This window comes from Eremothecium sinecaudum, chromosome II (genome assembly GCF_001548555.1).
Source record: "Eremothecium sinecaudum strain ATCC 58844 chromosome II, complete sequence".
Lineage (NCBI taxonomy): Eukaryota > Fungi > Ascomycota > Saccharomycetes > Saccharomycetales > Saccharomycetaceae > Eremothecium > Eremothecium sinecaudum.
The window spans coordinates 1,612,929-1,633,752 of record NC_030893.1 but is presented as its reverse complement, the minus strand read 5'-3'; the positions used below and the strand labels follow the sequence as shown (position 1 = coordinate 1,633,752).

The following is a 20,824-nucleotide window of genomic DNA, read 5'->3' as shown; positions in this document are numbered from 1 at the left end:
GTCTATATTATATATATTATATATTTCATCTAAAAAAGTTAATATTTTTTATGCATTCATGGTCTTTTTGACTGATGCCATTTCATTCATGGCATTGTTGTATTTGTCCACCGCTAGAGTTACCGAGGCCAGCACAGGTTTCAAGTATGCTTCACATGATGTTACTAACGTGGCATGCGATTCAGATTGAGCTCCTACAGAAGCTAGAAGACTTTGAACCTTCTCAGTACATTCTTGGAGATGATTGTAAAGTTTCTTGACAGTGGTTCCATGCTTCGGCTCTCCACTCTGGAAATGGATATAGAAGTGCTTCAAAAACTCGCAACAGGTGCGATGGAGTACTCTGCAAGTCTCCAGTGTTTCTGCAGGAAGAGCTGATTCCGCCTCTTCGGCACCATCAGCAGGAGTTCCAAGCACTATACCCATGCTTGAATCAAAATGTAGATGTTTTGCTTGTTTTGCGTTCAGTTTGACAGCCTTTAAAACGCGGCGGTTTACCTGTTGGTTTATTTCGGTATTTGCATTAGCAACGGAAGTAAGGTCCAATGTTCCTTGTAGTTCTGAGGTCAAAGTGTTAACCTCAGTTCTAATCTCCTCTATGCTGCTAGCAGGCAGCATGTCTGAAGGAGTCCCATCGCCATCAAGTACTGGGGTCCTTTGTTTTAGGTATATCTCCGTATATTCGGTAGTTTCCTCCTCGACAAGATCGTTGAACAAAATTTCTTCACGCTCTTCTTTATCGAGATCCTGTAGTTGTAAGTTCACCCTAGAGTACTCAGTTTCCAGTGACTTAATCATCTTCTCACTCAATCGATTCATACCCTTCAAAATATCAACTGCACCATCACTGTTACCATTTGGGTCAGTTCCGGGAAGCATAGTAAAATGAGCACGGTTCCCTCGGCGCTCTGGGTCGTCATTTAAGTTACCTTCCAAATCAATTAGCTTTTTCACAGGATGCAGCAGGTTCTCGTCATCTCGCCTGTCAAACTCTTGGTCAAGAGTCAAGTAACGATCAATAATCATATCACCTCTATCGTTCTGCATAATACGCTCACCTCTAAGCTTACGGAATAGCTTCGAGGAAAAGAATCTCGCCCAAAATTCTTGTTCTTTGAAGTTCTTCGGCACATTGTCATCATATGCCTTCTTTACAATCGGATAGTTTTGAAATATTGTTAAAATCTTCTCTCTAGAAACACTCACATTCACCTTGTTATCGGAAGAAGCCACAGGCTTGATAGTAGACAGCACGTTGTAAGGACCAATTTTTTGCGATGTCGTTAACGCGAATGCACGTAACAATGGCAATCGAGTAGACCAGAATTCATGGGGTGATAAACCAGACTTGATTACGGCCTCCTGAAATGTCTTCATCAATTCTCGATTCTCCTTCAAAAGTGATTGCTGTAGCTTTAAATTAACCAGTAATTTCTCCTTCGAAAGAGAATCATCTAATGTAGTAGTATTGATAAGAGGAGCCTGCTGGGTCTGAGCAGGGGTACTAGAAGCCTCTTTACGCTTCTTCTCCTCATATATTTCTTCATCCTTGTATCTAGAGATGATATGCTGCAAGGTCTCCTTAATATTCTCCATAACAATACGATTGTTGAAAGAAAACCTATGTACAACTGGTTTAGGAGGCACCTCATTGCCCTCATTATCCTTCACCTTCTTTGCCTCATCAACTTTCCCGACTAACCGTAACATCATCTTATCATTATTTGCAGGGGTGACCTGTAGCTTATTTACTGTATTCAATTCAATAGAGTATGATTTACTCCCATCAGTAGACCTCCACTTCAGGACAGCAGGATTTGTTTCCTCGTCAATTGAAAGCATCCCACTGACTTTCTTATACACTGCAGCACCGCTATGAGACATGGTTAACGCTTTATATCGACCTCCAACAACCTCTAAGTCACTCAATAGAAGGTTTGCTTTCTTAAGTTCAATTTTATTAGAGAGTAAGATGCCGTAAAAGTGATTATAGAGTTTACATACCAAAAACACAATGGCTAAAAAGGCCTACAGATCATCGAAAATCACTAAATAGCTATATATTAGACGACCTGATCGCCATCTAGCATCTCTACATCAATTTATGCGTCTACTGTCCAGATAGTGTATCTCACGTGACTAAATATTATTGTATGGGCATCCCGCTAGAAAATTTTTGCTTAAGCTTCAGTACTTAAGATATAGTCCATCTCATCATTAATAATGGTTAATTAAAGTCATTATCGAAGCTATTTAATACCGTTTTATGATGTCCTCTCCAATTATTGGTATCGCAATTGGTAATACAACCTCTTCTATCGCTTACATTAACCCTAAGAAGGATGTTGATGTTATTGCTAACCAAGATGGTGAACGTTCTATCCCCTCATGTCTTTCATATGTTGGTAACGATGAGTACCACGGTGGCCAAGCATTGCAACAGTTGATAAGAAACCCAACTAACACCATTGTGAACTTCCGTGACTTCATTGGATTGTCATACAGTGAATGTGATGTTTCGAGATGCACTATCGGTGCTCCAGTTGTTGAAATTGATGGCAAGGCTGGATTCGTTATTTCCAGAGGTCAAGGCAAGGAAGAGAGAATTACTGTCGATGAAGTTGTTTTCAGACATTTGAAGAACTTGAAGGAGGCTGCTGAGGATTACATTGGTCAAAAGGTTGAACAAACTGTTCTTACAGTTCCTACCAATTTCTCTGAGGTACAAAAGAACGCTTTGAAGGAAGCTGCATCTAAGGCAGGTTTGGAAATTATCCAGTTTATCAACGAGCCATCTGCCGCTCTTCTAGCGCACATTGAGCAGTTCCCATTTGACAAGGACGTAAATGTTGTTGTTGCTGACTTTGGAGCTGTTCGCTCTGATGCCGCAGTAATTGCTGTTCGTAACGGTATCTACACTTTATTATCTACCGTGCACGACCCTAAGTTGGGTGGTAACCTCTTGGATGATGAATTGATTGAGTTTTTCGCCAAGGATTTCGAGAGCAAGTACAAGGCTAACCCAAGAAAGAATGCTAAGTCTATGGCAAAGTTGAGAGCTAATGCTCAGTTGACCAAGAAAACGCTCTCCAATGCTACCTCAGCTACTATCTCCATCGATTCTCTTGCCGATGGCTACGACTACCACACCTCTATCAACAGAATGAGATACGAGTTGGTTGTTGGGAAAATTCTTTCAAAATTCTCCCAATTCATCGAGCAGGTCATCGAAAAGGCTAATATGACAGTCTTCGACGTTGATGCGGTGTTGTTGGTTGGTGGTGTTTCTTTCACTCCAAAATTGACTTCTAATTTGGAGTTTTTATTCCCGGAATCTGTCGAGATCCTAGGCCCTCAACACAAGCAAACCTCCAACAATCCAAACGAGTTAACTGCTTCTGGTGCCGCTCTACAGGCACAATTGCTCTCTAACTACGACGCCGAGGAAATAGCACAGGCCTTGCAACCAATAGTCATCAATACCCAGCACATTTCCAAGAACATCGGTCTGTTGGACGCTGAGGGCAAGTTTGTTCCTATCTTGCTTGCTGAAACCTCTTACCCAGTCAAAAGAACGGTCACTCTTGAAAATGCTACTGGTGATCTATTGCTAGGTGTTTACGAGGGTGTTAGTCACATCAAGGAAACCGTCATTGAACCTACTCCAAAGGAAGAGGGAGAGGGTGATGACAATGAATCTGACTGGAGCGACGAGGACGACGAACCAGAAGTCATTAAGGAAAAGGAATATGTCCCAGAAACCAAATTAATGGAGCTTGGCATCAAGAACGTCCAAGGTTTGGAAGTTTCGTTTGACATTAACAGAGAGGGCGCCCTAACTGTAGTTGCCAGAAGTTTAAAGTCCGGCGAAGTTGTTAAGGGAACCTTGTAATAGAATTCAATTAAAGGCGGGGCAATATCAGTTTAATGACAAGCAGCAGAATAGATATCAAAACAACCTGTCATTAATTGGCGTAAATAGATACAATAAAGCGTATGTATTTGCTTATATATGTATAATACTGTGTTGTTTTATGTTATTATTTCATTCAAAAAACCAACGTGCGTTATTTAACCGGTTAAGATCCGTGCGCATCTTACAATCCCAGAACACCATCCGCTGGCTAAAGGTAAGGGACTATTTGCTATCAATACTAAGATGACAGCACCTATCTATGTGCTAGGCTGCGGGGCAATAGGTTCCCTCTTAAGTGTCCACTTGCAAAGAGCATGCCCCAATACTACTATCGTCCCGATTTTTAGATCAATTAAACGACTACGCGAGTTCCATGAACGGGAAAACATAATATCCGTCAGAGAAGCCTATAAAGGTTATCCAAAGGTTACAAAACAAGTTTTTCCTATCGCAACATGCACCGATCTGCTTATCGATAAACTTCGCGATACTGGTCCCATTGAGAACCTCATAATTGCATGCAAAACCTACCAGACTGCAGAAGCCCTAGCTCCATTTCTGCCTTTCCTGACTCCCGATAGTAATATTGCGCTATTTCAGAACGGACTAGGTGTCCTGGAAGATCTTAAGGCCCATAATTCCGATAGCACTCTCAAATCAAACGTTTTTCAGGGCGTGATGACGCATGGCGTCTGTCAGGTAGAACCTGGCGTTTATCAACATGCGGGCCCTGGAGACTGTAAATTTGCACGATTATCATGGGATAACAACTGCTTTATACAATCGAGTGACGACATCGCACACGATGTTCGTAACAACACCCTCGTTCGCTCTCTTTTGAAAACTCAAGATTCCCTACAAATGAAATTCATGACCAGTCAAGAGATGCTGCTCAATCAAATTCAAAAATTCATCTGTAACGCATGCATAAACCCCGTAACTGCTATCTTAGATTGTATAAACGGAGAGCTGCTACATGGATCTGAGGCCTTATTTTCTGATATCATCGAGGAATGTCTACAAGTCTTCAATGTTGTATACAGACCTCTGTTCAACTACGAAGCAAAAATAAAAAATCAACCGAATTACCCGTATCTGCCTGTGACAGATACACTGACGGTTAAAAATCTCCTCAAATCTTCAATTCACATTGGCTGTGAAATAAACGCTACCAATTCATCCTCGATGCGTCAAGACTGTCTAAATGTCAGGGACACCGAGGTTGATTACATAAACGGCCATATTACCAAGCTCTGCGAAATACACAACCTGCCTGTAGACTACGCAAAGGTAAACAGAACCGTAACCCAGCTGGTTAAACTACGCCTAAATCTCAACAGAGCCCGAGCCGCAACCACCCACACCTAGCCACACTATCATAGACAGACTTTACTGACTAAGGAACAGATCACTATTTACGTCAGGTGACAGCTGTCACGAGTATAGAAGTGTTGACACCGACACTGTCGCTAGACAATACTCCCTTTACGGCATGTTATAATACACCGGGGATTTACACTATTTTTCTTACCCATCTTATCCGACAGAGTGCAGCCGCTGCATAACTGGTTATCACGAGTTATAACCTTATATCGATATTTATAATGTGCTGTCGTGTCATTTGTCACTTGACGTTTAATCGTCACCGAATGCGTTTTTTTTTCTTTTCTAGATTTACTTAGTGCTAAAATCGGACCTATGAAGCAGTACGTAAGGAAGTAGCAGGCCATGGACTCTCAATTGCAGCGCATCCGCCGCTGCCACACCTTCCAGCCCTTCCGGCTCCCTGCATTCGTCCACCCGCCTGGCTGCTGCCGCCAATGATAAACATCCCTCCGTACGGTATTATCCGGGTAACGCGCGATTTTCGGCGGCGTTGTCATAGTAGTGGTGACCAAAGTCAAAACGAGGAGCAATTAAGGATACTACCCACGTCCTTGGCAAGCTGGCCATAAGTCGCAAGGCCTTGTAAACGCTGAGTATCTGTTTTCTCGAACGAGTAAAAATTTTGGGAGCAGTAGTTTAGAGCTCCTCATTAAAATACTCCTAATTTATGCTAAAAAAAAATTTACAAGAATAGCCATAACTGAGGAATCTAACTCATCAGAACAGTTGACTCGAATTGATTCTCGCTTAATCAAAAATACGTCAGGAGCTTATAGTGACATACTTTATTGGATTATTTTTAACGTACAATTTTTTTTTTTTTTTTTAAATATTTTGAATTTTATCGTGTCTAGCAAAATAGCGGATTTTTTAATTTTACTGTTAAAACAAGTTCTTTGGTAGTATACAATTTTGTTCAGCCGTCAAAAAAGGTTATAGAGTGTCCAAGGTAAATCAACTCAATTAAAAGTTATCAGTAATTTAAATCAAAGAATTATTATTGAGCAGCTTTGGTGATTTAATACTAAAAAAAAATTCGCTGCCTTTAAAGGAGAAATTTTAGAACACACTGACACCATGGACACCACCTCTGCTTCCGCTAATCTGAGAGCAAATCCTGAGCTAATGAACTCAGATTTAACGGATGTTGTAACAGTTCTGAAATCACATTCAATGACAATTAATACCATGTCTGATCGGTTAAATAAACTTGAGTCCATTGTACCGGGAAATGATGATGTAATTTCACAAACTATTGATAGTCTTACCTCTACTGTTAAAAACCTTGCATATAATCAGAAAATGTTGGAATGTAAACTTGATGATGTGCTAAAAAATCAGACCAACACTGATGTTGCTGTTAATGATATTTCTGGTAGATTGGAGAGCTTGGTTAATATTTTCAACAATAATATCTCTAATATTGGGACTCTACTCAACCAACAGCAAGTGATGGCGTCAGGAGGGAACTACCAGGCGGCGCCCGCTCCCACCCGGGGACCTGGTAGACCGAAGAAAAACCAGTCTGTGGTGACTACTAGTTTGCCCAATGGTGCTTCATACTCAAGAATCCAGCTGCCAATGAATAATATTAACATTCCGAAGAGTAAAAGGCAATTTACGAACCCAAGTCAAGAATCTTTAAAAAAGGTAACCCCAACTCCATCTCAAGATGAGATGCCCAATCCTCCGAGGAGGCGGGGTAGACCGCCTAAGAATCGTAAGAATACACCTGCGCCAAGTGCTAGTGCTACTCCGGTGAATCCGTCAGAAGACAAAATTTCTCTGGCTGATAATGACGAAGATAGTAACTCGCGCCCAACACCTGAAACAGAGGCGACTCTGAGAAAAAATGAGTCCGGATCTGGTAGTTTACGAGGTCGGAGGGGGTCCGTTGCGTCTTCTGGCTCTGCGGCTGTCAGAAACACTAGAAGGAATTCAAAGAGAGTAAGACTTCAAAAGCATTTCTATGATGAGGCCTCGGATGGATCTGAAGAGCTTAGTCAGAGTGACGATGACCAAGACGCAGAGGATCAGGAAAAGCTAGATGATGAGGACGACGATGACGAGGATGAGCAAGATGATAACGACTCATCATATGAAGAAAGTTCGATGAAAGGATCGTCGAGGGTTCCTAGGCTTCGCGACAAGGGAAACCAAGAAGAAGAAGACACCGGCAGTGCTTCAGGAAGCCCTGGTGTATCCGTCAAATCCAGGAGGCAATTGGAATTAGAGAAGAGACGCGATCCTCGGGAGAAGATGCTTGTGTCTATGAAGTATAGCGACCGTGACAAGGCTAAGTCATTTATGGAGTCTAACAAAGATCTTTTGAAGGCTATGAAAGAAGAAGAAAGGAAAAAACGAATGACAGCTATCAATTACGAACCAATCTATAATAATTCACTCCAGCAGACGATACGGCAGGTGCATAATACTGCGGCGGGAATACCTCCTCCACTATCATCGTCAACATTGGCTCCTCTTCCTCAAAGTTCTGACTCTAACAGAACTGTAACAGCCGATGCCAGTACACTCTCGTTCCATAACTCGGAACCTCGTAGGATGGGTATCCTTTCGATGTTGAATTCCCATGAGCCTGCTCAATCCAAACCATCCAACAACAAATCAACTAGTAAAGAGAGCTCTGCTACAGCAGCTAATTGCACAACGCCGGAAAACTCTTCCGCTTCTAATAATAATAAACGGCAGTCCACTGATTCAGACTCCTTAATGATTACACCTATAAAGCGCTCGAAGGGTTCTTTCTCGAATCCGACCACCGCATCTACTTCTGCCCCATCAGCTTCGGCCAATAGCTACCTTTCTAATTACACAACCGTAACCAGCACAACGACGCCCACAATTGATTTAAGCAAAAACATACAAATCTCTGTGCGTGGGAGACCATTTAATGCAACTAATGGTACGGATAATTCTGCGACATTATTAATGGCTTCGCCAATAGAGCTCGTCTGCAAAGACGGCTACTTTTACCGTCGTAACGATCTATCAACCGCTATCACCACTGGTAGTTACTTGGCATTGAAGTTCAAGAACAAAGAAGAAGAACTAATTAAGATGACAATGCATGAGGACTACGCGGAGCTAACAAGACAGAACCGCATAAATGCATATTTTATGAAACCAGACATAGATGTAGAAACTGAGTATGCGTGCCAGGTACTGTCCAGAGTAACGCTGACGGAGAGGTACGTCAATAGCTTAGAGTACTTCCTTATGGAATTCCGCTGGGAGAATAGACTGGTAAGCCTTGGCCTAAGGCTGCGTGAGTCAAAGAGGACATGGCAAAGACGAAAAGCCCTGTTCGCTCTGTTCGAGTTCTGGAGAGACAAATCGCGTGAAAAACGTGGCTTCACGAACTTCACCATCTTCCATGCAGTAAAGGAGATGGAAAATTACAGAGTGTTCATCAATAGATCTGTCTCGTGGTTCTACAATCACATCACATTACTAAAGATGATTCTATTCGACCTTTGCGACAACACTGATATTCACTGGCGCGAGTGGATGTTTCCTAAAGGATCTGAGATTCCAGTTGAAGGTTTGGATGACAAAATCAGCAAAACTAATATAAATCAACTAATTGATAGCATGTTAACACTGGATTTCTTGGAGGATGGTACCGAGAATCTACATACGAAGAGCTCTGCCGCGTAAATAAGAGTTCAATAAATACTAATAATTACGTAAATGAATATTTTATACAGATATAGTATACTTGAAGGTTAGAAGAATCTAGGTTCCACTTGGTTATGATCCATTGCCGGCACCTTATAGCAAAATTCTGTATTGTGTTCTGGCGATGCCCACGGTAAAGCAGATTTTCCGATATCAACAACTCCATTCGAAAGTTCTCTAATAAATTAAAGTACACCACACACAGACAAAATTATATAGAGAATGCTCGTTGATCTCAATATTCCGTGGCCTCAATCATCTTACGATGTAAAGCCTACCGTGGCTGACATAGATCAGCTAAAACGCACACTGGTAACCCTTCATACGCTCGGATATTCTCATGTGGCGCTTAATTTTACTCTTGCGCCCACTGTCAAGCTCCCTCAGTCCAAGAACCAAAGGAATCCAATTGATCTAAGTTTGCTAGAGGATGTTTGTGCCGCCACCACGCTGAAACTATACACAAGAATTACTATTGTTCTTGAAGGGTCCTCCAATCGGTCGGTCCTCAGCTCTGTCGCCGACGTATTTGATGTCGTCGCCGTAATGCCAACCAGTCCAAACGGACTGGCCGTTGCTACTGCATCCCTAGACATGGATCTACTGAGTTTTGAATACTCCAAGCGCCTCCCAGCCATCCTGAAACACAAGGCTATCTGCAGCTGCGTAAAACGTGGCGTTAAGATCGAGATTGTTTACTCCAATGCGCTGCGTGATAAACATGCCAGAAAACAGTTCATCATTAACTGCAAGAACGTCATCCGCGCCTCCCGCTCCCGTGGCCTGGTCATCAGCAGCGGCGCGCAGTCCCCTGTCGAGTGCAGGAACTTGCTCGGCGTCTCCAGCCTAGTCAACTTCATCGGTCTCAAACAGGACAAATGCAGCAAGGCAATGACCGAGCTCGCCGCTCTTGTCCTCCTAAAGGGTAGACTCAGAGGCTGTAGCCATAGAGAAACAGTCGTCGTCGGCAGCGGCGACCCAGATATCGTCAATGACCAGTCCGTCCGCGCCGCCAACCCGCTCAAGATCGTCAAGCGCACCCACAGCGAGGACATCGACGACGACCAGTCCCTCCACGCAGAACGGCCTCCCAAGCGCCAGCTCACCCAACCAGGCAGCTCCTGAGTGCTGCACCAGCGCCTAGCATGTGATACTATTTCACGTGACCACATTCATTCTTCACGTGTTAGTCACGTGCTGTATACAGCCCTACATCGACCAGAAAAACTACGCGTCGCGAACAACATTTCCCAAGATGGAAGAAACAATCTGCAACCTATTCATTAGGCTGTTTGCTTTTCGCGCGTAATGGTTTTTTACTTTAATGACTTGATCGCTAATCAACGTCAATTGGCGTTAATCAGGTTCCTTTCTCCATTGTGGCTCTTTCTATGAAGGTACACTCGCTTCGTTTGCATCTTCGAAATACGTGGTAAAGGCTTCAAAAGCGCACTTTGGACTGTATATATTGACCTAGCAATCTACACTAACGGGTTTACGTTAGGAAGGGATCTACTATAACGGTGTTAGTTTAAAGGGATGCATAGGCAGTACAATAACTTGCCGCAGATAAAGTCTATTTGGATTGATGAGGACGAGGAGGCTGAGAAACTATATGGGCTTCATGCTCAGCAAATTATGGACTCAGATGGTGAGGAGCAACTAGAGGTCATTACATTAAACAGTGAAAAACCTATATTGGAAAACAAACGGAACATTGAGCTACCTCCATTGCCCCCTTCGGCCTATGAGGTGCGGAAAACGAAGTCATCTATGAATTTAATGAGGCGGAAAGTTAAGTGGAGCAAAATTTTCCGGTCAAAGGGGCCGAGAGAGTCGGCTCGTCCTGAGTCGATGCAATTAAGCATCTCTGTGCCCTACGGGTTCCAGCACATTAGTCATGCGAACGGTAGAGGTATGTTTGGTCCTGAAGACGATGATGAGGAATTGGAGAAGACATCGGGTAGGTCTATTAAGAGCGAGCGTCACTTTAGCAGGGCGTTTGTGACCGATGCATTACCAAATTCATCTGCGATAGATGCTGGGCAGACGCAGAGGACGAGTACTATGTCTACTAATTCTGGGTTGTCTTCGGTAAGAGTGTCACGTTCGTCTACATCGATGAGCACCACTAGGGTGCTATCGACTGCCACAATGGCAACTTCTGTGCTCCTGGATGTTCCCCCTGCGCATTCTTCCGAGAAGAAGCACACGGCGACCCAGAATGAAGCTTCGATCGAATATATTAAGCATTATAGGTGCCCGGTGGTGCCCGAAGAGACCAGTCCTGACCGGACGCCACCCCTTGAGGGTTCATCTCACAGTATGGTTGAGTGGCCACCCTCCCTTCACCTACCCCAGCAAATAGATCCTAAGCAGTCGCCAGCGGTGACTAGTTTACGCAGATCGAGTTCGTTGTTGACGCCCATAGTTCCTGTTCGCAGTGCATTTGAGGAAACCGAGACGCCCAAGGGCAGAAGGTCCTTGGATGAGATCCTGCGCTTTTATCAGCAGAGCGAATCCGAATCCCTGCTATCGCCTCCATCCTCAGCGCAGTATAGGAGCTCACCTCGGCCTCTGCCAAATTCAGCAAACGAGAGCTTCTACTGAGACTCTAAAATGTTATAATAACACAATACAGACAGTGTAGGGCCCCGAGGCCCTTCTGTTTCCAGCATCAATAAACATTAAAATATCAATGCTTTGACAGTTAACTATTTCATTTAAAAATCACCCAAATTCCTAGTCATTACAAGTTATCATGCTCCATGCATCTAACAGCATTGCCGATAACCACTTTAGTCATTATGCAATTTCAACGATTTAAGAAAGATGTATAGATTGAGGCTCCATCAGTTCCTCATCTCACTGGTTCATTTAGTTACTGAGTATAAACATGTACGTATAGGCCAATTTCTACCATGACTTTTAAGCTTGCATTCCTTCTATCTCATCTATAATATTATATAACTGCTTTCTACAATTAACCAAACTCACAATAATCGGAATGCATTTCACGAACTCGGCTTGACTCTGACATAATGAATTTGGAATCGAAAGAATGCCTCCAAACATGCTTAGCGGGTCCAACTGCCTTTTCTTCTCTTTGGTTATAGACTTTTTTGTATTCCTATTGCGTAGCTCATTGTCATTGTCGCCTGTGACCTCATTACCACTGCCTGCATCATCAGTATCCACTTCTTGTTGAACATATCTGCTTGCCACACTTCCATCTTCATCAATAGTCGCGAATTGAGTACCTACGAACGTATTATCCCAGTAATCCTTTCCGTATGTACCGCTAATGCTGTCCTTATTGTGATAGTTGGCTCTACTGAGGTTGAAATGACCTTCAGCCATATGCTTCTGTAGTTTATCTAAAAGCATATCATAGTTGGCTAAGAGCTCTATTAATGTTAGGTAGTACTTGTTTTCCTCCATTACGGCGTATATCTCTTTTTATGTGTGTGTAATGATGTTGGCCTTGGCATTAGCCAAATTACAAGAAACAAATTGTATTCCAACATTTTAGAGAATATCTTGAAATATAATCAAGAAACGCTCTTCAAAGAAATGACAGATAGACTGACCCAGCTGCAGCAATGCCTAGGACAGATAGTTGAACAATTTGGGTCTGCGGTTAATTACGTTGACCGTAACCATGACTTCGAACCTCATAATGAACTTGAAGATAAACTCACGGACCCGCAGGCCACCATTGCCTCTCCAGATGACTTTGAAAGAAATATTGACGAACTAACTACTGATATGATACTAAAAACAAGACAGATTATCAAGCTTATAGATTCATTACCTGGATTCGATGTCTCTGCTGAGGAACAGCTTCATAGAATTGATGTGTTACAGGGCCAGCTAATGAAAGTTGAGGAAGAGAAGATAGAGGCTGTCAAAAGAAAAGGAAGACTATTGAAGGCGGTGGACGGGCTAATAAAAGAATTTGTAGAGGGTATTGCGAGTTCTAGGAGGCCTGGGAACCCATAGTTCCTTCCTTTTCAAGTATATAACGGTGTATTATCTTAATTATAAAGCAAGAGATATAAAGTGCTACATGAACTCCAATATCATATAGTGAAATATACTCTTTTGATAAGCTGAAAACACGAAAACTCACGAGTTACATGCTTATATGTAGTGCTTCTTTCCTATGTAAGAATAGTGCTGCGTCTACTTGGTCCACGGTGCGATGAGCTATTGTTATCCCAAAGATATCGCACCACTTTGCAACAGCGCACATACAGACGCATCACATTGCTGTAAGTTACATTTGCGGTAATTCTGCATAGCCTTAAGTTCTGCCTAGGTGGCTTCAAGAGCTCAGGCTCTCAAGCAATCGCGATATCAGTTCACCATGTTTCATCAGAAATTCTTCAATAGTTTAGATCGCTAGAAGGAGAAACTTCTCTAGACTCTCCTATCTTATGACTTGGATGTGTAAAGAAGAAATGCGTATCAATTCTTCCGCAACTTTATGGTGCAGTTTAATTACGTCACGGTAATTAACTGTATTAATTCAGTCGTTCCTGGTATTAGAATTTTGCTGACGCTTCATAATGCACTCTTATTTCCAGCTGGGTAGCTTGAGATAGTCATCTGCTCCTCATAGCAGCTGGTTTGAGGTATTTTCCCAAATGCAATTAACCGCTAGTATATGATCATTACTGTACAGCATTAGCATTGGCGTAGTAACCCTCCAACAAACTGTATAGGTAGAATGTCGACAATGCCTGTCTTAGATTAAATTCAAGTAAACAGCATTCATCTGAGATATTTGTTGCCAAACATTTCGGTTACTAGTGGCAAATTCTGACAGTCAACTGTCAGTAGGCAAGTAGAAGATATCACTAAAGTAATGTCCGAGTAACAGCAGAGTCAATGTTTAGTGGACAATATCTCCTTGCAATTGTTCCAAAGAGTAGAATACTCCCAAAATTAATCAGCCCATACTGGTTGCAAGTCCTGGTTCTATTACTGACGGCAAATCTGACCGTAGTGCACATTAGTCTTCATTGCAGCCATGCGCCTTGGAAGGCAAAGCATATTTCGACCCTCAGAACTAATATAACCTAACTGGTAGTAGAAGAATTTGATATACACCTAGCAAAATTCAACAATTCGTCATTAAATGACTCAAATAACGTAATTGAATAAGCGCGAGATATGAACGGAGCAGCCGGACTCTGGTTGCCTTCGGACGTTATAAACCTCACTCATGCAAATCAGCCCATAAAGTTCGTTCCTATCATATCAACGAATAGCAGCAATTGTACATTACACGACGAAGTTATTCACCTTTTCATAGGCTATAATATTATTCACAAATACCGACTCCCTATTGCAAACTTCAACTTCAAAAAGATGCAAGGATAGCATTCTGCAAGAAAATACCAAATTAAAGCAGCAGCTAGAACATGTCTATTATTGCATTTGTTCTTAAAATAGATCTTTAAGTCCGAGTAATCCGTATATGGCCCTTGTGGATAATATCAACTGAGGGCACACAATCCCCTTCATTTAGTCCTCGTTACAACGCATAAAACGTAACCTAACGAAAATAGTCAACTGACGTGTATGCCCCTGGTTTACTGAGCCTGGTTTCACCGTTCAGTGTATATATGTCCCACAACCAAGCTTATGTAGAAAATTATTTCAAATCACGTGATCATGTCTTTTTGCATCATTCGCCTTTTCGTGGTTTAGAGGCGCTGTTTGTTTTGATACTGAGCTTTTCAGGGTCCAACTCCGTTTCTAGTGTTGTCTTTTCAGAGATTTTTGCTGGGCGGTTATTCATTGTTAAGGACAAATTACCGCCAAGGCCTTAACACAAACACTTCACAAACAGCTCGACGAGCTGATAGAGTAAAAGCACACGAGTACAGCCTAACCAATACCAAGCTATAAGAAGCTTCTCAAGGTTTTCCAAACTACGATGTTTACAACTCCCTACTTCGACGAAATGGAAGAGTTGTACGCTGCGCCTAAGCCTATTACACCATCACTCTCTAATAGCCGCCCAAGTAACTCAGATAATATGCGCTATTCAACCCAGCCAACTGGCCGTTTACCTCTTCATGATTTCAGAAGAGATTCGCTTGAATTATATGGTCTAAAGCCCAAACACTATCAAATGGCTGATGATCAGAGCGAACAAGGTGCGTTAAGTAATGATAGTAGTGAACCCGGAAGCATATCTTTTCAACCGAAATGGAAAGACTGGATAATGGAGAAGCGTAAGGGTATGGAGGCCTATGAGCGTCAGCTAGATATTTTGAAGAATACTCCTGATGAGAACGAGGACGACGACTTTTCTAATGCATTTGAAATGAGATCTAAGGCGTTCAATCCACAAGAGCACGGAAACTATACTCCATTTCGTGATCAAAAAGAAATAGGCGACAGAGATCGATTTGAAGCGCTTAGTAGTGGCTGTGGAAAAGTACTTCGTGTGTTGGAGGATAACGTTCGTTTATTTTATGACGGTGAGAAACCGGAATCTGAACACGGGGAATCGTTCCCTGGCACTTTCCCTAGGAACTCAGTCTACTTGCCGATGGGAGAGACGGAAGAATCGCCTGCTGGTAAGGTTAACGTTTCTCCGTCGGTCAAGGAAGTGCAGTCAGTTGGACCGATTGATTACCTACACCAGAGTGTATTGCTGCCACTTGTGGTAAAGCTCGTAGTGTTCGTAAGCCTCCATCTGGTTGCAATACCTTACTCTAATTACAATTTTTCCAAGGTCAATGCCGCTTCTGTTCAGATATTACAGGGTTTGGACCAAACTATTACCGGTCTCGGAGGCTTATTTGCTGCTCAACAGTCCCTTGGGTACATAGTTGATTTCCCATTAACCTGTCACTCACACTACCACCTTCTCAGATACGGAATAGAGATAGTGCGTGACAACAGTCCCGAAAAGGTTTGGCTAGAATACCAAGATCTGCTCAGCAGTCTCCACCAGCGTTGCTTGGCCGAATTCAATGTGAAACTGCGCAGGAAACTGCTCTTTACAACCTTTATCCTAGGCATTTTCGTTACCCTTTCCGTTCTCTTCACCAACTGGATAAGCGACGTCACCGAAACCAACGGCATCGACGGCCAGTGTATTAACATCGTCTTTTTTGGAAAAGCGCAGATCGCAGGACTTGTTTTCTCCCTTCTAGGCCAAGCATGCTGCAACTTTATGTCTTATTTCAAAGAATTTATCGGTGAGTATGCAAAAGATACCACAGACTTGCTAATAAACAAGCTAGAGCAGTGCAAACAACAGCAAATTATACAGGCCCAAGCCCAGCAGCACCAGCAACAACCCCAAAAGTCATACCAGCATCAGCAGTTCCAGCCACAGCACCAGCAACGCAATGTTGCAGATACCTCGGAAACATCAGAATATAAAAAGGACGTTTTACTGATTTCTACACCAGAAAGATCTTGCTCATCAGTAGTCTACCACCCACATGCATATGTCAGTCCACTCAATCGTCGATCAAACGTGAATTCAGGATCGTTACACCTGGTGGACCCTTCATCGCCAGCAAACCTGACACCGCTGTCAACGGCGACGGTGACTAACGATCTCGATGAAACCATGGAATCATTATCTTATGCACCGACGACAAGAAAAGCCACGGCTCGGCAGCCTCCAGCTGTAATTGTTGTTGAACAAGAGCATAGCTATACAGGCCAATTCTTACGATTTATTGTCAAATTGCCTTTACGGGTGGTATTACTGTCATGTCGCGCGACACTCTATCTGCTGCCCTGGCATTTTGGTATTCACATGACTACAGAGTAGTATATAATATAATGGTTGAAAGTTTGCTATAAAATGTGCCATTGTTAGTAGCCTATGTTAATGAAACATTAATAATATTAGTAGTACTCTGTCCTTTAGCCATCTGAAGCAGCATTGGCTGCTCAAAACCAACTTCCACTGCAAAATGTAATCCAAAAGTTAAACAAAGTCACGTGTACATACATATATCACGTGATCAAAGGTTGTCCGAACTGCACCCGACCAGTGCTAGAATGCCCCAGCATTGTGCGGCTCTCTACTGCTCAATTCTGGCGGCCGGATCAACCCCAATCACACCATATCTTGTAGTCACACGATACGTCCCTATTGCCGCCCAAACGTTAACGTGTCCCACCGTTGTACCCATGATAACTCATTTACCACGAAAGTACCGTTTCCCGCCACTTGTCTCGACAGGCCCCTATTAACGTCAAATATTGTTCCAATAGTGTAGTGGCTATCACGTTGCCTTCACACGGCAAAGGTCCCGAGTTCGAACCTCGGTTGGAACATTTGGCTTTATTTTTATAGTCGTGTATCATTTTTTATATATTACTAAAATATTCACCGACCTTTCAATTAAAACTGCTGCTACTTTTACATAAAAATACAACTAATAAAATTACAGATATTGTTTGTTATCTATAATGGGACATGCTTTTAGCTCCATATAATTCTATTCACATTTCTGCTTGAATACTTGAATGTGATGACGAACAAACAAAAACCAAAAAAGAATAGGGTGCCATATAGAAGATATGTCGCCGGTAAAGGTTATGTGAAAGCAGATGATTTTAATGTTACCGAAAGTAAAACTTACTATGTCGTTGATGAAACTAATGAAATAATGAAATGTGGTTCTTTACCTTCTACTTTGTTTCCCAGTAATGAACTATTACCCAAGGAGATGACTTTGCCTTGGGAACTACAATTTTTAATACTGACTTTATGCATTAATTTGGAACCTCAGTTTTTACGTGTTTGTAAACACTGGTATGTTATGTGTGTTCCACTCCTATACCACTCTCCTCGGTTGACAACTAAGAATTTCTCCCTTTTTATCGAGACCATGGCTTCCAGCTCAAAAAATGGACTTGGAGCGTATGTTGTTGATTTAAACCTATCTCCTATCGCCCAGACAAGCAAGAATAGCGTTGTGGCTCGTCTGCTGCGTCGCTGTGCACCTGCATTACAAAGTTTCACAGCTCCGCAGACCAGTTTTGGGCTTTCGCCTTTGATTTCGCTTAAAGCCTGCTCTAAGCTGCGTTATCTTGATCTGGGGCTTCTGTCGGAAACTGTCCACCTGTACAAACTTTTTGAGGTAATCAGTGGCTTTCCATTTCTGACCCACCTCTCCTTCCCCCGATCTTCAATAGAATGCAACGGTTTTCGTGATATGCAATGGCCTGCGAATCTTCGGTATTTAAAACTTAGCGGCGGTATAACCAACGAATTTGTCCGCTACGCAGAAATCCCGTCCAGCATCAGTACCCTAGAACTCTCACATTGTCCGCAAGTTAATGAACATTCCATATACTGCCTCTTGTCGAAGATTGGTGACAACCTAAAGCATTTGCGGTTTAATTACCCAATGCCTTCTTTGAGTGAAAACTCGCTGGATTTTGTATTTCGCTACTGTCCCAACCTCACAAGTTTACAGCTAGTCGTTGATTACTGTTCGCGTTGGGCGTTTTCAGACGCCTTTCTTTCCACACTCCACTACAAACGTCCTCTTAGGGTCCTGGTGCTGGAAACCAGCGGCTCTTTGGGCCAAGCATCTAAGATCCACCCCGATGACATTACTATTGCGGTAGCGGAGGATCGTCTACCTTGCTTACGTACACTAAGAGTTTCAAACAAACTAGGATGGAGCAGTACTAACAACGACGTGGAAGACTTGATTGCTGTTCTCGAAGATCAAGGAGCTGACATGTATATAAGTTATTAAGTACGGACATGTATATAAGATACTAAGTACGGACTTCAATTTTCTAGTAGGAAAATACACAGACGCATAATTAAATCAACCACATCAAGCCGCGAACGATGCCTTCGTCATCTCCCGTGTACTTCAGCAAGTTTCTTGTCACGAACCAGGTTTTCTACGTACGTATCAGATCCATTCATACGCTGAAATCAGTGAAACTAACCCTTTAACAGAAATCAAAACATTCATATGCACTGGTGAACCTCAAACCATTGCTCCCTGGTCATGTTCTAATTGTGCCATTGCGCAACACTTGCATTAGACTTAGCGATCTTACTCCCGAAGAGAACATTGACTACTTTAAGACTGTCCAGCTGATTTACCGTTTCATCCAGCACACGTACAATGCAGATGCCATGAATATCGCAATCCAGGATGGCCCAGAAGCGGGCCAGACGGTACCTCACCTTCATACACATCTTATTCCACGCTACCGCGTCAACAACATCGGTGACGCCATTTACGACCGTCTCGAATCCTGGCGGTTCACCGACAGACTAGAGAACTGGGAGCGCCGTAGGGCGGCTTACGAGGCAAATGGAGAAGAATCTCGGTCTCAACTCGCCACTCCAGATGCCGATCGGAAACCTCAGGATATATCCGAAATGTCAAAGGAAGCCGAGGATTTGAAGGCTAAGCTCGCTACATTTATCGCATCTAATTCCACAGACGCCTCATAGAAACGGCGTTATTCTATTCAAAAATTACATGAATTAAACATATAATATATAAATGCGCTCACGATGAGTTGTTCTTACGTTCTGTAGCTAGCCACTTGGCCTTCTGCTCTTTATACTTCCGCTCACCACCAAAGAACGATTTCTTGCCCTTCTTAAATTCGATCACAGGTTCACCAGCGCGCAACCGTTCCACTTGACGAAGAATGTACTTACGCTGCTGTGGAGGAATACCTTTCTCTTTTAGAGCAGCGGAGTCCCATTCGAATAGGTTCTTCCATTCATTATTATAGTTTTCTGCGAATTCATCGCATTTTCTCCCGATAACTTTAAGAAATGTATTAACGTCAGGAATAGCCGATGTAGGAGCTGGCATTAGACGATTTGGACCAGAAGCCACCCGTAGCACCTGCGACGAGCAGTGCAGCAGTCTCGCTTGAAGCATTTTATCTTGTGTAGTTTCTTGCTGTTCGTGGAAAGACGATGGACATTATATCTTAAATTTTTCACCTTAAGCTCATCCCAACTACAACAAAAATCAAGACAAATAGCCATTATCATGACCCTCCCTCTTGATGAGCTCCAATGGAAGTCCCCCGAGTGGATCCAGTCGTTTGGACTACGCACTGACAATGTATTAGACTACTTCAGTCAATCGCCTTTTTTTGATAGGACCTCAAATAACCAGGTTGTTAAAATGCAGCACCAATTCTCTCAGCAGTTACCTCTAGAACCCACTCGCCGAGCACCGCCGGACCGTCAGCATATCTGGGATCAGTACCCGGTTCACGCAGTGCTGGAAAGGGAACTTTCGCGCCTGAAAGGGACTGAATACATCCTATCACATGTCAGAGAACCGGATTTTTGGGTGATAAGGAAGCAATTACGCTCCAGTGAAACGTCTGTTACTCCCCTGGATGACTATTATATAATTGGTGCAAACGTATACAAATCTCCTACCGCCTTCCGCATTATACACAATCGTTTGCTCGCGACTACACTACACCTTTCTCGCGCTTTGGAAGGTGTCCAACGCCTTTCGCGGTTCCAGCCAGGCCAGGGTCCATCATTAGTCGCTGTAGAAACTTCTTCTACACCATCCGCCACCACTAATACTACTGGAGCTACAATACCTAGCACCGCAGCGGCGACTACTGCTGCGGGTGCAATAAGCACTGCCGTCACAGGCGCCGCTGTCGAAACACCTGGCGCAGGTTACCAGGACGCTTTGACGCAAGATCTTCTTGATAAACTCATGCTACAGAGCCTAAAGACCACTCCAAAATACCTCTAAGTACCATTTTATACATTACAAGGACCTACAGTCGCCGCCTTAACTGGCCGCCTGC

At 43.0% G+C, this 20,824-nt stretch overlaps 13 protein-coding genes and 1 non-coding gene across 14 annotated transcripts; 11 read left to right on the top strand and 3 right to left on the bottom strand.

Moving 5' to 3' along the window:
* Positions 1-48: 48 nt before the first annotated feature.
* On the bottom strand, positions 49-1,884 carry TFB1 (TFIIH/NER complex subunit TFB1; the record flags this gene model as incomplete). The annotated part of the gene is made up of 1 exon (XM_018130742.1): positions 49-1,884. One exon carries the CDS (start codon positions 1,882-1,884, stop codon positions 49-51), a length of 1,836 nt encoding a protein of 611 aa, XP_017986231.1.
* A 382-nt stretch (positions 1,885-2,266) lies between these two features.
* SSZ1 (ribosome-associated complex protein SSZ1) lies at positions 2,267-3,892 on the top strand (the record flags this gene model as incomplete). The annotated part of the gene is made up of 1 exon (XM_018130741.1): positions 2,267-3,892. The coding sequence occupies one exon, from the start codon at positions 2,267-2,269 to the stop codon at positions 3,890-3,892; it is 1,626 nt and encodes a 541-aa protein (XP_017986230.1).
* A 267-nt stretch (positions 3,893-4,159) lies between these two features.
* On the top strand, positions 4,160-5,284 carry PAN5 (2-dehydropantoate 2-reductase PAN5; the record flags this gene model as incomplete). The annotated part of the gene is made up of 1 exon (XM_018130740.1): positions 4,160-5,284. The coding sequence occupies one exon, from the start codon at positions 4,160-4,162 to the stop codon at positions 5,282-5,284; it is 1,125 nt and encodes a 374-aa protein (XP_017986229.1).
* Positions 5,285-6,379: 1,095 nt separating this feature from the next.
* On the top strand, positions 6,380-8,980 carry SUM1 (Sum1p; the record flags this gene model as incomplete). The annotated part of the gene is made up of 1 exon (XM_018130739.1): positions 6,380-8,980. The coding sequence occupies one exon, from the start codon at positions 6,380-6,382 to the stop codon at positions 8,978-8,980; it is 2,601 nt and encodes an 866-aa protein (XP_017986228.1).
* A 243-nt stretch (positions 8,981-9,223) lies between these two features.
* Positions 9,224-10,126, top strand: RPP1 (RNA-binding RNA processing protein RPP1; the record flags this gene model as incomplete). The annotated part of the gene is made up of 1 exon (XM_018130738.1): positions 9,224-10,126. One exon carries the CDS (start codon positions 9,224-9,226, stop codon positions 10,124-10,126), a length of 903 nt encoding a protein of 300 aa, XP_017986227.1.
* Positions 10,127-10,540: 414 nt separating this feature from the next.
* Positions 10,541-11,611, top strand: AW171_hschr21047 (HBR329Cp; the record flags this gene model as incomplete). Its single annotated transcript, XM_018130737.1, has 1 exon — positions 10,541-11,611. The coding sequence occupies one exon, from the start codon at positions 10,541-10,543 to the stop codon at positions 11,609-11,611; it is 1,071 nt and encodes a 356-aa protein (XP_017986226.1).
* A 318-nt stretch (positions 11,612-11,929) lies between these two features.
* VMA22 (Vma22p) lies at positions 11,930-12,442 on the bottom strand (the record flags this gene model as incomplete). The annotated part of the gene is made up of 1 exon (XM_018130736.1): positions 11,930-12,442. The coding sequence occupies one exon, from the start codon at positions 12,440-12,442 to the stop codon at positions 11,930-11,932; it is 513 nt and encodes a 170-aa protein (XP_017986225.1).
* A 132-nt stretch (positions 12,443-12,574) lies between these two features.
* On the top strand, positions 12,575-13,003 carry SRB7 (Srb7p; the record flags this gene model as incomplete). The annotated part of the gene is made up of 1 exon (XM_018130735.1): positions 12,575-13,003. The coding sequence occupies one exon, from the start codon at positions 12,575-12,577 to the stop codon at positions 13,001-13,003; it is 429 nt and encodes a 142-aa protein (XP_017986224.1).
* A 1,945-nt stretch (positions 13,004-14,948) lies between these two features.
* AW171_hschr21044 (HBR326Cp) lies at positions 14,949-16,811 on the top strand (the record flags this gene model as incomplete). The annotated part of the gene is made up of 1 exon (XM_018130734.1): positions 14,949-16,811. The coding sequence occupies one exon, from the start codon at positions 14,949-14,951 to the stop codon at positions 16,809-16,811; it is 1,863 nt and encodes a 620-aa protein (XP_017986223.1).
* Positions 16,812-17,250: 439 nt separating this feature from the next.
* AW171_hschr21043 lies at positions 17,251-17,323 on the top strand. The gene has a single exon. It is a non-coding gene; the product is annotated as a tRNA-Val (tRNA).
* Positions 17,324-17,520: 197 nt separating this feature from the next.
* On the top strand, positions 17,521-18,759 carry PFU1 (Pfu1p; the record flags this gene model as incomplete). Its single annotated transcript, XM_018130733.1, has 1 exon — positions 17,521-18,759. One exon carries the CDS (start codon positions 17,521-17,523, stop codon positions 18,757-18,759), a length of 1,239 nt encoding a protein of 412 aa, XP_017986222.1.
* A 98-nt stretch (positions 18,760-18,857) lies between these two features.
* HNT2 (bis(5'-adenosyl)-triphosphatase) lies at positions 18,858-19,478 on the top strand (the record flags this gene model as incomplete). The annotated part of the gene is made up of 2 exons (XM_018130732.1): positions 18,858-18,917; positions 18,972-19,478. 2 exons carry the CDS (start codon positions 18,858-18,860, stop codon positions 19,476-19,478), a joined length of 567 nt encoding a protein of 188 aa, XP_017986221.1.
* A 58-nt stretch (positions 19,479-19,536) lies between these two features.
* On the bottom strand, positions 19,537-19,920 carry FYV4 (mitochondrial 37S ribosomal protein mS41; the record flags this gene model as incomplete). The annotated part of the gene is made up of 1 exon (XM_018130731.1): positions 19,537-19,920. One exon carries the CDS (start codon positions 19,918-19,920, stop codon positions 19,537-19,539), a length of 384 nt encoding a protein of 127 aa, XP_017986220.1.
* Positions 19,921-20,034: 114 nt separating this feature from the next.
* MED6 (mediator complex subunit MED6) lies at positions 20,035-20,769 on the top strand (the record flags this gene model as incomplete). The annotated part of the gene is made up of 1 exon (XM_018130730.1): positions 20,035-20,769. One exon carries the CDS (start codon positions 20,035-20,037, stop codon positions 20,767-20,769), a length of 735 nt encoding a protein of 244 aa, XP_017986219.1.
* Between the last annotated feature and the right edge of the window lie 55 nt (positions 20,770-20,824).